Source organism: Lynx rufus, unplaced genomic scaffold (assembly GCF_022079265.1).
Source record: "Lynx rufus isolate CCGP_SWC_20201006 ecotype Redwood Valley unplaced genomic scaffold, mLynRuf1.p SCAF_8, whole genome shotgun sequence".
NCBI classification, from domain to species: Eukaryota; Metazoa; Chordata; class Mammalia; order Carnivora; family Felidae; genus Lynx; species Lynx rufus.
In genome coordinates this window covers 103,544,629-103,558,833 of record NW_025814896.1, presented here as the reverse complement: position 1 = coordinate 103,558,833, position 14,205 = coordinate 103,544,629, and the positions used below count along the sequence as shown (strand labels likewise).

At 43.6% G+C, this 14,205-nt stretch overlaps 1 protein-coding gene across 1 annotated transcript in view; it reads left to right on the top strand.

The window, feature by feature from the left end:
• The window catches only part of MERTK (MER proto-oncogene, tyrosine kinase), an 85,047-nt gene extending 78,609 nt beyond the window's left edge, over positions 1-6,438 (top strand). The window contains exon 19 of the mRNA XM_047069205.1: positions 5,396-6,438. Within this exon, the coding sequence (XP_046925161.1) occupies positions 5,396-5,909 (514 nt within the window). The 3' untranslated portion in view covers positions 5,910-6,438. The remainder of the gene's footprint in view (positions 1-5,395) is intronic.
• Positions 6,439-14,205: the final 7,767 nt, after the last annotated feature.

Below are 14,205 nucleotides of genomic sequence, written 5' to 3'. Positions count from 1 at the left end.
CACTTTCACCGTGGTTAGCAAGAACGTTTCGGGACCACAGGCATGCACGCTGCTGTGTCACGGGACACCACGATGGGCCACTGAGGTGAGGAGGCACGTGTTGGATGCCTCCCGGGGCCCCTTCCCCTCCCCCCTCCCAGGTCCCTCCCCCTCCACATGCATATGCTCTGGCCCTGCTTCCTCAACACGGGTGACAGGGCCCAGGCCAGTCTGCATGCAGGCCTCCTAGATCCCATCCAAGCCAAACAGAAGGAAACTTTGTTGATCCCTCACCCTGCTTTGTGGGGGTGGCGGTGGTTATCATTGTGGCTGTAAGTATATAACATTAAGAACAGACACAAAAAAACATCAGCCCTTGAGAAATACCACGAAATCCTAATTAAATTACATTTGGGGTTTCATGGTAGTTTTTAAAGGGAGCACGTTAACGAAACGTTTGCTTCTGAAAATGAGGAAGCAGTCTCAGCCAAACAATATTGAATGAAGAGTTTTGTCGCCGTGTCTTTCTTCGCTTCGCTTGTGCTCCCAAAGAAGTTGGTATTTGCAGTGATTATCTGGGGTCTTAGCAAGGTCTAAGCTGCTGTCACATGGTGGTTTTGAGAGATTTCACGTAGAGCCAAATGGGGAATGCTGAGCCGCTTTTCTGTAAGAACTTTTTTTTTAATGTTTATTTACTTTTGAAAGAGAGAGAGAGAGAGAGAGAGAGAGTGCAAGTGGGGGAGGGGCAAAGAGAGGAGGACAGAGGCTCCAAAGCAGGCTCTGTGTTGATGGCAGCGAGCCCAATGTGGGGCTTGAGCTCACGAACCGCGAGATCATGACCCGAGCCGAAATCAGACACTCGACCTACTGAGCCACCCAGGCGCCCCTTCTATGAGAGCTTTTAGGGGAAAGAGCCTTAGACGCTGCATGTTGGGGAAGTCAGGCAAAGCAGATGACTCCATGGTCCCCATGCTGCAGGCTTGTGGGGTCTCTGGTGGACCTTCTTGCCACGTCCCCTCTTGCATCTGATGCTGGAGAACAGTGTCTCCCAAAGAGGCCTCTGTGTTTACATATCTGCACGTTTTCTTTTAAAAATGAACAGATACCTCTGAGCTTCTCCATGTTTGCTGCCTAACCTTAGTTGAGATGAGCTCACTCCTGTGTTTAGTCGCCCCTTGGTCTTTTTAAACTCAACTCCGAGTAGGATAACAATGTAGATAACAATGTAAATAACAGAGGGCACTTTGCACTCTCTAATCCTGCCCCGTGAAGACCACCTCTTCCCACAGTGTCACCCCCACCTGTGAATGACTAAGCCCTGCTCCCCAGTCGCCTACATGGGACATTTCCTTAGCTGAGCTCATGGCCTCCCAGCGGCAGCCCTCAGGGCACCCCCTACCAGCTGACCAGTTTGGTTCATGGCACTTACACTGATTCCCCTCGTCTTCCAGAGTGACACCTGGGAGCCACCTTGTTCTTTCTTTATCCTACCAATATCCTTCAGAGCCCCCCTCCGTTCCTACCCCTCACACCATCAAACCATGGAAGACCAGAGCTGGCCAGCGGCTGGGGCCACCTACTTCCACTTTCCCTTCACACATGTGGACACAGAGGCCCAGTGACATCCCAGTGCATTTAAGTGATGAGCGGGTGAGGGTCATTGTTGTTTCCCATGGAATCGCACAGGCCCTTTTGTCTCCTGTCTCGTTTTTCTCCTTACCCCCAGGCTCCTACCACATCCTTTGGGTGGCAACCAAAGCCATCTTTCTGAAATTAGTCTGATCATGGGATGCCCTAAAGATCATCGTTCTGTGTACCCCATTGCCCATAGGGCAAAAACGGACCCATGACAGGCAGGGTGGCTGAATGGTTAAGAACATGATCAGTGGTGCTAGATACTCCTTGAGTTGGGCCACAGCCTCACCCTCAACCTGGGGCCAAATATCACCCTCTTAGTGTCCTCGTTTTAAAATGGGGATATTAGTACCTGCGTGGTAGGGTCATGCTGGTTGAGCAAGCTAATATCTATACAGGTACTTCACAGGATGGCCATAGGGTACAGAACAGAAACAAAAGGTCGGCAATTATTATTTTTACTGAAGCAGGTTGTCATGGACAAAAACAGGGGCCCTGGGGTTGGGCAGACTTGAAGCTGCCACTGACAGCGTGACTTCAATGAGTCCCTCTCCTCTCCAAGCCTCTGTAGCCCCATATGTGAGTGGGAATGCACTTCTCCACAGAGCTGCTATTGATCGAGCAACATCAGAGGGTCGCGGCCCATTAGCCTTACACACAGCCGGCACTTGCTGAGGTGTCATCCACGTCAGCAGCCCTGAAGCTGTGGCCACCCAGCATCAGGGGCTGTCACTGCCCGAGGCTCACCTGCCGCTGTCACAGCACCGCCTCATCCTGTCCACACCTGACCACCCCGACCCCCACCTCCCAGGGCCTGGAATGACAGCAGGTGAAGAGCCGGCCCTGACTTGTACCTGCCGCTCATCTATCTCCTCCAAGGACCCCGGCTCACACCCACCTTCTCCCTCTCAGAAACCCTGCTTTACTTCCCGATCAGTCAGTCCCTCCGCTTCTACCTGAGGCAGCCTAGGCCCTGAGCAGGAGAGAGATGGGAGAGATGGGGGTTGGCTGGCTGAGCTAGGATCAGACCGTGGCTCAGTGCTGTAGAGACACGTGCTGCTTAGGAGACTCCTGCCTTCCGAGCATCATTTCCCTGAGCAGACTGGAAACGCCGTACTCAGCTTCAGAGCCAGGGACAAAGCAGGTGCTTGACACATATGATGAATTCAAGCATTTATAAATTTAACGAATTTGCATGATTGCATCTTTTTAAACTCCTTTTTTAAATAGTGGTACAATTCACATAACGTAACCATGTGTAAGTGTGCAGTTCAGTAGGGTTAAGGGTATACACGTTGTTGTGTCCATCTCTCCAAGCCTCTTCTCATCTGATGAAACGGAAAATCTGTACCCATGAAACAACTCCCCCTTCTCCCCTGCTTCAGCCCCTGGCAACCGATAGGAGTATCTCTTTTATAAAATCTCAACCGAAAACAAAAGGGACCGTTTACAAAGGCAACTACCAAACTATTTTTTCTTTCTGTCCACAAAATTTAAATTACTAAACATCACAGTCCCTGTTACTCTCCAGGCCAAGGCTCTCTCTCTTGCTCCTTTCCTTGGTCCACTCATACAGCATTGCCCTTTTAGGGGAGCAGCTTAGACCATATACATGCTCGCATGACTGTAAAAGTCATAGTCCTATTTTTAGGTATTTCACAAAGTACTGAAAGTAATAATAATAATAAGTTTCAAAGTGACAATGTTCCTTTGCCACATGAAAAAATGATAGATTATTGAAATGCTTTCTCCTAAGACCTGGAATAAATGAAAATAAATTAACACAGCGCCTTGGTGAAGTAATGGAAAGGAGAGTATGTCTCCATGGACAGAATTCCTCCAAGCTCATCTCAGAGTGTCAACAATCAAGGCTTTGTGGGGGGGGGGGGGGGGGGAAGGAAGTCGTGCAAATTGATTTATACCATAAAAACCTCAAAAATGGAAACAAAAACTGTTTGCCTTGTCTAAGTGACCATCTACTGAAGGTAAAACAGGGAGAGTATAAAGCACTCCTCAGTCTGAGGATCCAAGTGAGGATCGGGATTATCAGAGGAATGTGCCCCTGCTGTGACCTTACTGTTCTGTGTTCAGAGCCGGCCCTTGATGGAGGCTGAAAAAGCAAACAAATGAAAGATGATGTTATATGCCTACATAAATGAGATCTGGACGTGTCTGTGAAGTACCACAAGCCAGCAGAATTAGTCAAAGGATCTATATTATGTGGTCAGTGTAAATATGGGAATTGCATTTTTTTATTTTTTTAATGTTGATTTCGTTTTTAACTTTGAATGGTTATTTTTGAGAGAGAAAGAGAGAGACAGAGCGCCAGCGGGGGAGGGGCAGAGAGAGAGAGAGGGAGACACAGAATCCAAAGCAGGGTCCGGGCTCCGAGGCGTCAGCACAGACCCCAACGTGGGGCCTGAACCTATGAGCCGAGAGATCATGGCCTGAGCTGAAGTCGGACACTTAATCAACTGAGCCACCCAGGTGCCCCAGTGTTTGTTTATTTTTGAGAGAGAGAGAACACAAGCAGGGGAGGGGCAGAGACAGAAGGAGACACAGAATCTGAAGCAGGCTCCAGGCTCTGAGCTGTCAGCATAGAGCCCGACGTGGGCCTTGAACCTATGAGCCAAGAGATCATGACCTGAGCCGAAGTCAGATGCTTAACCAACTGAGCCACCCAGGCACCCTGGGAATTACATATTTATGTTCACAACATCGCATCAACTACATGTGTCAGATGATTTAAATTTGGGTTGTTTTCTTATCTAGTGATGTGAATATGAATTTCTCAAAACAGGAAAGAATCAAAATGAAATGATGGTATAACGCCCTCTTCGTCTCCGGCCAGTGGTCCCTCATTCAGTCATCTCTTTGTTTTGTTGTGCTCATGTAAATGTCCCTCCACTGTAATTCTTAGTTATATCAGACACTGGAAATGAAAAAACCAGAGAGTTGTCTGTACAGAACACAACAGAGGGGTCATGAGCACCTGGGGATAGGAGTTGTCCAGCTGGAGGCTGGTCCCCATACTGCCCCTGCTGCCCACAGAGCCATGGCATCTGTAACATCCCCGAGTCCACTCTCGTTTTTATTGCAAAGCAACAATGACAGGGCTGTCGAGAAGACTAAATATAGTGATACACAACACTGAGCCCCGTGAGGCACACATCCTTCACCTTCCCCCTTCCTCACCCCCTGGCCTCTTTAGCCCTTGCCCCAGGGCCCTTCTAACTCAGTCCTCCTGGTTACAAACCCAATCTGATGGTATGGAACTGGGGTCAGCACGCTCTTTCTGTAAAGTGCCAAATAAATACCTTCGGTTTTGCAGGCCATATGGTTTTTGTAGCAACTACACAACTCTGCCACTGTAGCAGAAGCAGCTATAGACAATATGTAAATAAATAAAGGTAGCTGTGTTCCCGTAAAACCTTATTTACAAAGCAGACAGTGGGCTGGACTTGGCCCATGGGCCATATAGTGTGCCAACCTCTAGAGTGAAGGAAAGACCTGAAATACTCCTACTTTGCAAAGTTCGATATAATTGCCATGAATGTCCTGTATTCCTGGAGCCAGAGAATCACTTATTACATACCTATGGAATATTTATAAACATTGAACAAATACTATGCCACAAGGAAAACCTCAGTGATTTCCCAAAAGTGGAATTCGTGTGGATTAAGATGTGACAAAACCAAAGAATAGGTGAAAACACTGTGTGGATTGTCCTAAGCGCTGTGGGTGCTGGGCCAGGAAACAACTCACTCTTCTGTACTTGTAGGTATGAAATAATGCATTCTTGCTGGAGAGCTGAGCCCTTGGACCGACCGACCTTTTCTGTGCTGAGGCTGCAGCTAGAAAAACTCTTGGAGAGTTTGCCTGAAGTTCAGGACAAAGCTGATGTCATTTACATCAACACACAGTTTCCCGAGAGCTGCGAGGACCCCGGAGAGGGCCCCGCACTTGCTCAGCTAGACATGAACATTGATCTTGACTCTATCATTGGCTCTTGTACTCCCAGCGCTGCTGTCAGTGTGGTCACAGCAGAAATTCATGACAGCAAGCCTCAGGAAGAAAGGTACATCCTGAATGGGGGCAGTGAGGAGTGGGGAGATTTGGCTTCTGCCGCCCCGGCATCAGGGACGGCGGAAAAAGACTGTGTTTTACCAGAGGACAAACTTGTAAAAAATGGAGTCTCCTGGTCCCATTCCAGCCCCTTGCCCTTGGGGAGCCCATCACCAGATGGACTTTTATTTGCCGACGACTCCTCAGAAGACTCAGAAGTCCTCATATGAGGAAACCTGAGAGACATTCCCAACTCAAGGAAAGTCTTCTGCTTTAGGAGGATCTCTGTACACTCCATGTTTTTAGAATTTGTCTTCCTTACCAATCCAATGCCATGGCCCCAAAGCACCAGATGAATGTAAGTCATCATTAAAAATACATAATATATATTTATTTAAAGAGAAAATACACTTATATGTATATGATGGAAAGAGACAAAGATCTATTTTAATAAAAGATGACTTATTTCATGCGCTTACCTTGCAGATCAAAGATTTAAGCTTTAACAGCCTCATCTCTAGCGCTGTTCCTTGATGTTAACATTTGCACAGAGTCAGGGTTTTTTTTTAAAGTTCTTTTCTTTTTCATGACTATTAAGTGTAAAAATATTTGTAAAATGGAATGCTGTATTTGGCTTTGCTTCTGGTCTTATGAAAAATCTGATATTCTTACATGAATCATCTATTTGATAAGAATGATTTATTTAATGTTTAAAGTTTTATAACTAAGTAATTCTTTGATGTGATTTCCTAATAAAATTTGAATGAGGAAGGGTGTGTTGTACTTACTTGAAAGACATTGGTCACCGACCAGTGGCCTCCATGCCTCTGCAGAGAAATTCCCCTAATGGCTGGTCCTCGATGCAATTGCTGTGACCCATCTTGGCATTGTTCTGGAAAGATATGGAAAAACCACTCCAGAGTCCAAGGATGAAAAACAAAATATACTGGGGTGCCTGGGTGGCTCAGTCGGTTGAGCGTCCGACTTCGGCTCAGGTCATGATCTCACGGCTCGTGAGTTCAAGCCCTGCGTCGGGCTCTGTGCTGACAGCTCAGAGCCTAGAGCCCGCTTCAGATTCTGTGTCTCCCCCTCTCTCTGCCCCTCCCCTGTTCATGTTCTGTCTCTCTCTGTCTCAAAAAGAAATAAAAACATTAAAAAAAAAACTTAAAAAGAAAAACAAAATATACTAAAGGGTTGACAACGACAATCTGAGTGGAAAGATTAAAAATAACTTATGGGAGAGAGTCTGACAGGTAAAACACTTTTCCGTTTGGGAGTCACAACTTACGGGAGGTGGACCCAGGCAGTGGGCAAGGAACAGGCTTAGAACTCAGTATCTGTGAGTTCACAGCCTGGCTCTGCTATGTCATGACAGCGGTTGTTGGTTGAGCACTTGCTGTGTTTCAAGCACTTTATGTGAACTGCCCTATTTAATCTGGATATCACTACCGTACGTAGCAATGCCACTATCATGTATGGACCAGGAAACCGAGGCTGGAAACATTGAGTGACGCGCTATGGCCCACATCTAGAGAGGGGTAGAGCTGGGATTTCAGAACTCAGTAATCTGATTCTGGCTGGCTCTGCACATGATTTGGGGGTTTGTTTCAGAGGCTCTCGACCTTTTCGTTTTGGCTAATAAACACGCAGGTAGCGCTTACTCTGTGGCCACACATAGGACTCATTCAATCCTGAAAACAACCCTGGCTGGTAGGTACTGCTATTATCCCCATTTCCCAGATGGGCAGGCTGAGGCACAGAGAACCTAACTCCCTCTGCTGGTGAAGGCAGTAGACTGATGCAGTGTGAGCACTGGTCCCTCAGGCCTGTTGCTCCCCACTTGTGAGCAGCTGCCCCAAGCCACCGCAGCCTGTGAGGCTTAGCGCCTGTCCTGTGCCCAGCCCGGGTCCTTGCCCCAGCTGCCAACCCAGGAGCTGCAGTCTCCAACGGGAGCCAGCTTTACTGTTACTGTGCAATGCTCTATACAAGAAAGTTCTGAGGGGGCGCCTGGGTGGCGCAGTCGGTTAAGCGTCCGACTTCAGCCAGGTCACGATCTCGCGGTCCGTGAGTTCGAGCCCCGCGTCGGGCTCTGGGCTGATGGCTCGGGGCCTGGAGCCTGTTTCCGATTCTGTGTCTCCCTCTCTCTCTGCCCCTCCCCCGTTCATGCTTTGTCTCTCTCTGTCCCAAAAATAAAAATAAATAAACGTTGAAAAAAAAAAATTAAAAAAAAAAAAAAAGAAAGTTCTGAGGGTTTGAAAAGGATCTGCATTGTTACAGAAAATGCCAGCATCACATTTTATCAGTGAAAGAGCAAAAAGAAAAAAAAAAAAGGCTGTTAGAGCCTATAAAGATAATTTCTATTGTTAGAAATTTTGGGATGGTTATTTAAAAAAATCAAAAAATTTTTATGACCTACTTGTGCAAACGAAGTTTCTTATTGACGGTGACTATCAACAGTGTGAAGGGAGGTGCCTGGGTGGCTCAGTTGGTTAAGCGTCAGACTTCGGCTCAGGTCATGATCTTGCAGCTCATGAGTTCGAGACCCACGTCAGGTTCTGTGCTATCAGCACAGAGCCTGGAGCCTGCTTCAGATTCTGTGTCTCCTCCTCTCTCTCTCTCTCTCTCTCTCTCTCTTCCTGCCCCTCCCCCGCTCGCACTCTCTGTGTGTGTGTCTCTCTCTGTCTCTCAAAAATAAATGAACTTAAAAAAAATTAAAAGAATGTGAATGGCTCCTCATTAAGTTCTTGATCAGGAACTGATCAAGAACTTAAAAAAATTAAAACTTCAATGTATAAAGGTTATGTCCACATCTGTAAGATAAATAAGCAAACTGAAAAACTGTTACTTGGAAGTTTCATATAAATTTAATATGAAATATCTAAATTAATATACTTAGTGTTTTATATTTCTAACTTTAATGGTGCAGTGTAAACAAATATATAATAAATAGCTCATTAAATTGCACAGCCCTCCAAATCCTGTCCAGTTTGCTCGGTATAGGCCACGTGGCTTGAGAAAGGCTGAGAAGCCTGGACCAGTTCTACTACAGAATAGCGCAGAGAAGTGAGCAAGCTGTGACTTCTGGCTTTTCTTCAGACATCAACAAACACAGCAGAGAAACTCACTTCATCCAACCCACAACAGTGCACCAGGTCCTTGATTAAATGGGATGTGATGGGCATCACCCTCCCATCTCAGCTTCCTCTTCCCATGAGGGGAATGAAACTAACTACCATTATGCAGGCATTTCAGTCTCCTCACTGAGAACTTTGGAAACACAGTGGTTCTTCTTAGCCACATTCGAAAGTTTCAAAGTTCTGAAAGAACTAACTTTCAGAGGACCCAATCATTAGGAAACTCTTGTACGGTCTCCTGAGCATGAACTGAAAATAGCCTTTTAAATTCCCTTTTTTATAAACTCAAATTACTTTTGTAAAGTGGCTCTTGATGGGCCAAAGAGGGGGAGAGAAAACAGAAACAAATTGGGTCATTGTCTTCAGCAAGCTGGGACAGGACTGGGGAGGTCAAGAGGGCAAGACAAATAAACAGATACCAGAAATACTCGTGACCTACAGGTTGGGACTAGCTCTGCCTTGTGAGGGTTTTTCTTGCCTTCCTCCTCCACCCCTTCTTCCTTTCCTTCCCTTCCTTTCCCTTCTCTTCCTTTCTATCCTTTCCTTCCCTTTTACCTTTTCCTGGTTTTTTTGTTTTGTTTTGTTTTGTTTTGCTTTCTTGTTTGTTTTCTGAGTAGAGAGAAGTGAAGATCAGAACCTCATGAGCTGAGGAGCACTCGGGTGGCTCAGTCAGTTAAGCGTCCGACTTCAGCCCAGGTCATGATCTCACGGTTCACAAGTTTGAGCCCCATGTTGGGCTCTTTGCTGACAGCTCAGAGCCTAGAGCCTGCTTCAGATTCTGTCTCTCTCTGCCCCTGCCCTTCTCGTACTTTCGCTCTCTCTCAAAATTAAAAAAAAAAAAAAAAAAGAACCTCATGAGCTGGGCCATGCAGCCAATGACAAAGGCTGGAAGGAAACTAGTCGTATGAGTGAGCACTCCTTGAACAGTCTGGGCAGGTCACTTGGCTCTCCTGGAGAGTAAAGATAGGAGTACCTTCTCTGCAACCCCCTAGGTGGTTATGTAGGAAGGGGAGAAAGCAAGGTCTTTGAAAGAACTTTATACTTACTAGAGGATTTCCCCAATTAGAAGCTTCTCCCAATTTCATTTTTTATGCAGTACAAACTCACCATTTGTCATACTAGAAATCTTTTCCCTGATTATGTTATCAACTCCTTCCAAAATAACACAAACTAGCTCAAAAATAAAATAATTTCGTCATCGCCAGGGATGCACACAGTTGCGGAAGTTGGCAGAGTGAAGGAAGTTGGCCATCATCCCTCACCTCAAGTGGCTCTTGGGCTCAAAGGCAACTCTCTACATCCTGATGCCCAGAGGTTCCTCTTCTGTCCATCTCATCCTGGAGTTTGGTTACTTGTGAGCCTCGGTGCTCATCCCTCCCCATATATGAGTATGGCAAGCAGTAGTGGCCTTATGGACAAGATTTGGGGACCTGGGGTGGGTCCAAGTGCCCTCCGGGGATGGAGAGACTCTTCCATGGCCTCCGTGACTCCAGACCAAGCAGAAGTTCCTGCTCAGGAAACAAGCCAAACCACAGTCTCTTATCTTGCAAATCAGAATGACTGTGGCCAGACTAATCCTGATTCATGAAAGTTAAGACCTTTGTGACTTCTGGTCAATGGCAAAAACAAGTAGGAACTTCTGCTGAGTCAATGGGAAAATAATTGGCCCAAAAGTAAACCAGCTATGACAGCAACTTAACTTCTCTAAAGACATTTAGTTACCTTGGATGACAAGTGGGAAAACGGGAAGTTTTGTTTTCGTTAACAAACATTTCAGTCATGCCCAGTGTTTCTATATGTAGGTTTTATCTTCTCTCTTTTAAAGCTCCCAGAACAGAAGTGAAACTGCCCATCATCTATTTAACTTAAGCATGTCTTAATTGCTTAAATTAATTGTATTTAAATGTAATGATTATTTCTAGAAGCTGTAACTCCAAGACCACTACTCAGAATATTTTCATGTACAATATCTTCTATTGAAATGGGATTCCATGTATAGATACTTGAAAGACCAACTTGAGAGTTCTATATATTAACCCTTCCTACCTCAAGGGTACAAGCATCTTAAATTAATTAGTGGATTTATTGAAGCTGCATAATTATAAATTCTAACCAAGACTGTGTTCTCAAACAAGTGTCCGGTGAGGACGCATATAATAAATTCATCCATTTACTGATATTCACTGAGAAGAAGGCTCTTTTCTGGACATTGGGATTTGCAAGGAACAGCCTTGCTGTCTTGATAACAGTCCAGGGGAGGGAACGCATGGCTTCAAATGAATACTTTCTTTTAAAGAATATTCTTCAGAATGCTCTGACTTGCACATTTTGTTGAAGCCATGCCTGCAGATGTTGTTTGGGCTCTAACAAACCTAAGAACTAGAGAGCAAGGGCTTTCCCTGGAAGTAGGCTCTAAGGCCCTGCCCCTTAAAACTTAAAATTAAAGGGCCATCCATTGGAGTTTGAAAACCAAAATTCCATTATACCACAAATGGTCTGAGCAGTTCAAGGGAACGTAGGCTGCTTCTCTAATGCCATGAGTACTATGGCCTCTTTTAACATTGTTTCCCCAAAGATAGAAAATAATTTCTTGTGACATAATTTTGTAGTTCTCTAAATCTTTTTCTTCCTGTACTTCAGATTAGACTGTCTCTAATGATCTATCTTCAAATTTGCTGATTCTCTCTTCTGCCAGCTCACATCTGCTGTTGAGTCCTTCTAGAGAGTTTTTCATCTCAGTAACTGTACTTTTTATTTTATTTTATTTTTAAATGTTTATTTTTTTGAGAGAGAGAGAGACAGAGACAGAGTGTGAGCGGGGGAGGGGCAGGGAGAGAGAGAGAGAGAGAGAGAGAGAGGGAGGCACAGAATCTGAAACAGGCTCCAGGCTCTGAGCTGTAAGCACAGTACCTGATGTGGGGTTTGAACTCACTAACCATGAGATCATGACCTGAGCTGAAGTCAGAGTCTTAACCAACAGAACCACCCAGGTGCCCCTTATATTTTTGAAGTAAACCCTACCCCCAACGTGGGGCTCGAACTCACAATGACTCTGAGATCAAAAGTCACATGCTCTATAGACTAGGCCAGTGAGGCACCCCTCAGTAATCTACTTTTAACTCCGGAAGTGCCATTTGGTTCTTTTAATAACTTGTATTTCTTTGTTCATATTCTCTATTTGATTTTGAGTTTTATCTAAATAGACACTTTTTAAAATAATAAAGTGTCTGCTAAATTTTTTGTCTGGGTCTCTTTAGGGACAATTTCTATTGACTACTTTTTTTTTCCTATGTATGAGCTAACTTTATTGTTTATTTTCATGTTTCACATATTTTTTATTGAAACTGGCTATTTCAGATCATAAACTATAGCAACTATAGATTCTAATTTGTCCCTCCTTCCAGAAGTGATTGTCATCACTGTTTTCTTTTTTCTTTTTTTTTTTTTTTGATGTTTTATTTGTTTAAGTAATCTCTGCACCCAGTGTGGGGCTCAAACCCACAACCCTAAGATCAAGAGTCACATGCTCCTCCAACTGAGCCAACCAGGTGCCCCTGTTTGTTTTCTTATTTGTTTTTGGTTTTGTTTTTTTTAGTGGCTTGCCTGAATTAATCCTGTAGACTGTATTTCTCCTGCAGTGTTTGACCACTGATGTCTCTGCTTATTTACTTTTTAAACATTATTCTTGTTTTCATTTTTAAGCCTGGCTTTTAAGAGATCACCTCTGAGTCAGCATGGCTTAGTAATAAGCCAGCCTTTGGTCAGTGTTGTACTTGAACATCTTGAGCCATTAAAGCCTCCACCTTTTGTTTATTGATTTGTGTGCAGCTTGGAGAATATATTCCAAGTTCAGGAAATTTATAAGTCTGCCCTGCATTCACAATGTTTCTTGTTTAGCCAGTGATAAGGAGTTCACTAAATGTGAATGGATTAAATATTCTGATTGAAAGACAGAGATCATTATGCTGGATAAAAAGGGACCTGTATCTAGAAATAGAAACAATTCTTATAATTCAACAATAAAAAAAAAAATTCTAACTTTTAAAAGGGAAAGAAAACAAGTTTTAAAGGGGCAAAGGATTTGAATATATATTTTTCCTAAGAAGATATATAATGATCAATGAGCACATGAAAAGATATTCAACATCTTTAGTCATGGAAATGCAAATCAAAACCACAGTGAGGGGTGCCTGGCTAGCCCTCTTGGTGGAGCATGCGATTCTTGATCTCAGGGTTGTGAGTTCAAACTCCACATTGGGTATAGAGATTACTTACAAATAAAATCTTTAAAAACAACAACAGTGAGATACCACCTTGCAGCCACTAGAATGGCTATAATCTAAAAGAAAGATAATAACAAGTGTTGGTAAGGATGTGGAGAAATTGGAACCCTCAAACATTGCTGATGAGATTACAAAATAGTACAGCTGCTTTAAAAAATAGTTTGGCAGTGCCTCAAAAAGTTAAAACATAGATTTACCATATAACCCATGAATTGCATTCCTAGGTGTATACCCAAGAGAATTGAAAACATGTTCACACAAAAACTTATACATAAATATTCATAGTAGTGCTATTCATGATAGCCAAAAGGTGGAAACAACCTAAATGTTCATCAGTGTATGATGAATGGATAAACAAAATGTGGGATATCTATACCATGGAATATTATTCAGCCATAGTATACTGATACATGATGCAGTGTGGATTAGCTCTGAAAATATGCTAAGTGAAAGAAGCTAATTACAAAGAACCACATATTGTGATTCCATTTATGTAAAATATCCAGAATAGGCAAATCCATAGAGACAGAAAGTAGATTAATGTTTGTCAGGGGCTGGGGGAGGAGGATACAAAAAGTGACTGCTAATGGATTCAGGGTTTCTTTTTGGGATGACTATAATTATGGATTTTTATAGATTTCCAACTGGTTTTTCCTTCACTCATCTTATAACTCTGTTATTAGGTGCATAAGTATGTAGAATTGTTGTGTCTTTCCAGTGAAGTGACCCCTTTATCATTATGAAATTACCTTCATTATATCCCTCATAATATGTTCTGCTGTGAAATCTACTTTGCCTGATGTTAATATAGTCATTCCAGCTTTCCTGGAATATCTTATAATTTTTCATTCTTTTCAATTTTAACCTATTTGTGTTTTTATATTTAAGGTGCCTCTCTTATAGGCAGCATATAGTTGGATTTTTTTCAACCAATCTGACATCACTATCTTTTAATTAAAATAATTAGACCATTAACATCTAATATGATTATTGATATGGTAGAGTTTCAATCAGCCATCTTGCAATTTGTTTTGTATTTGTCCTACCTGTTCTTTATTCCCTTTTTCTACTCTTTCTGCCATCTTTTGGAATAATCAAACATTTTTTAT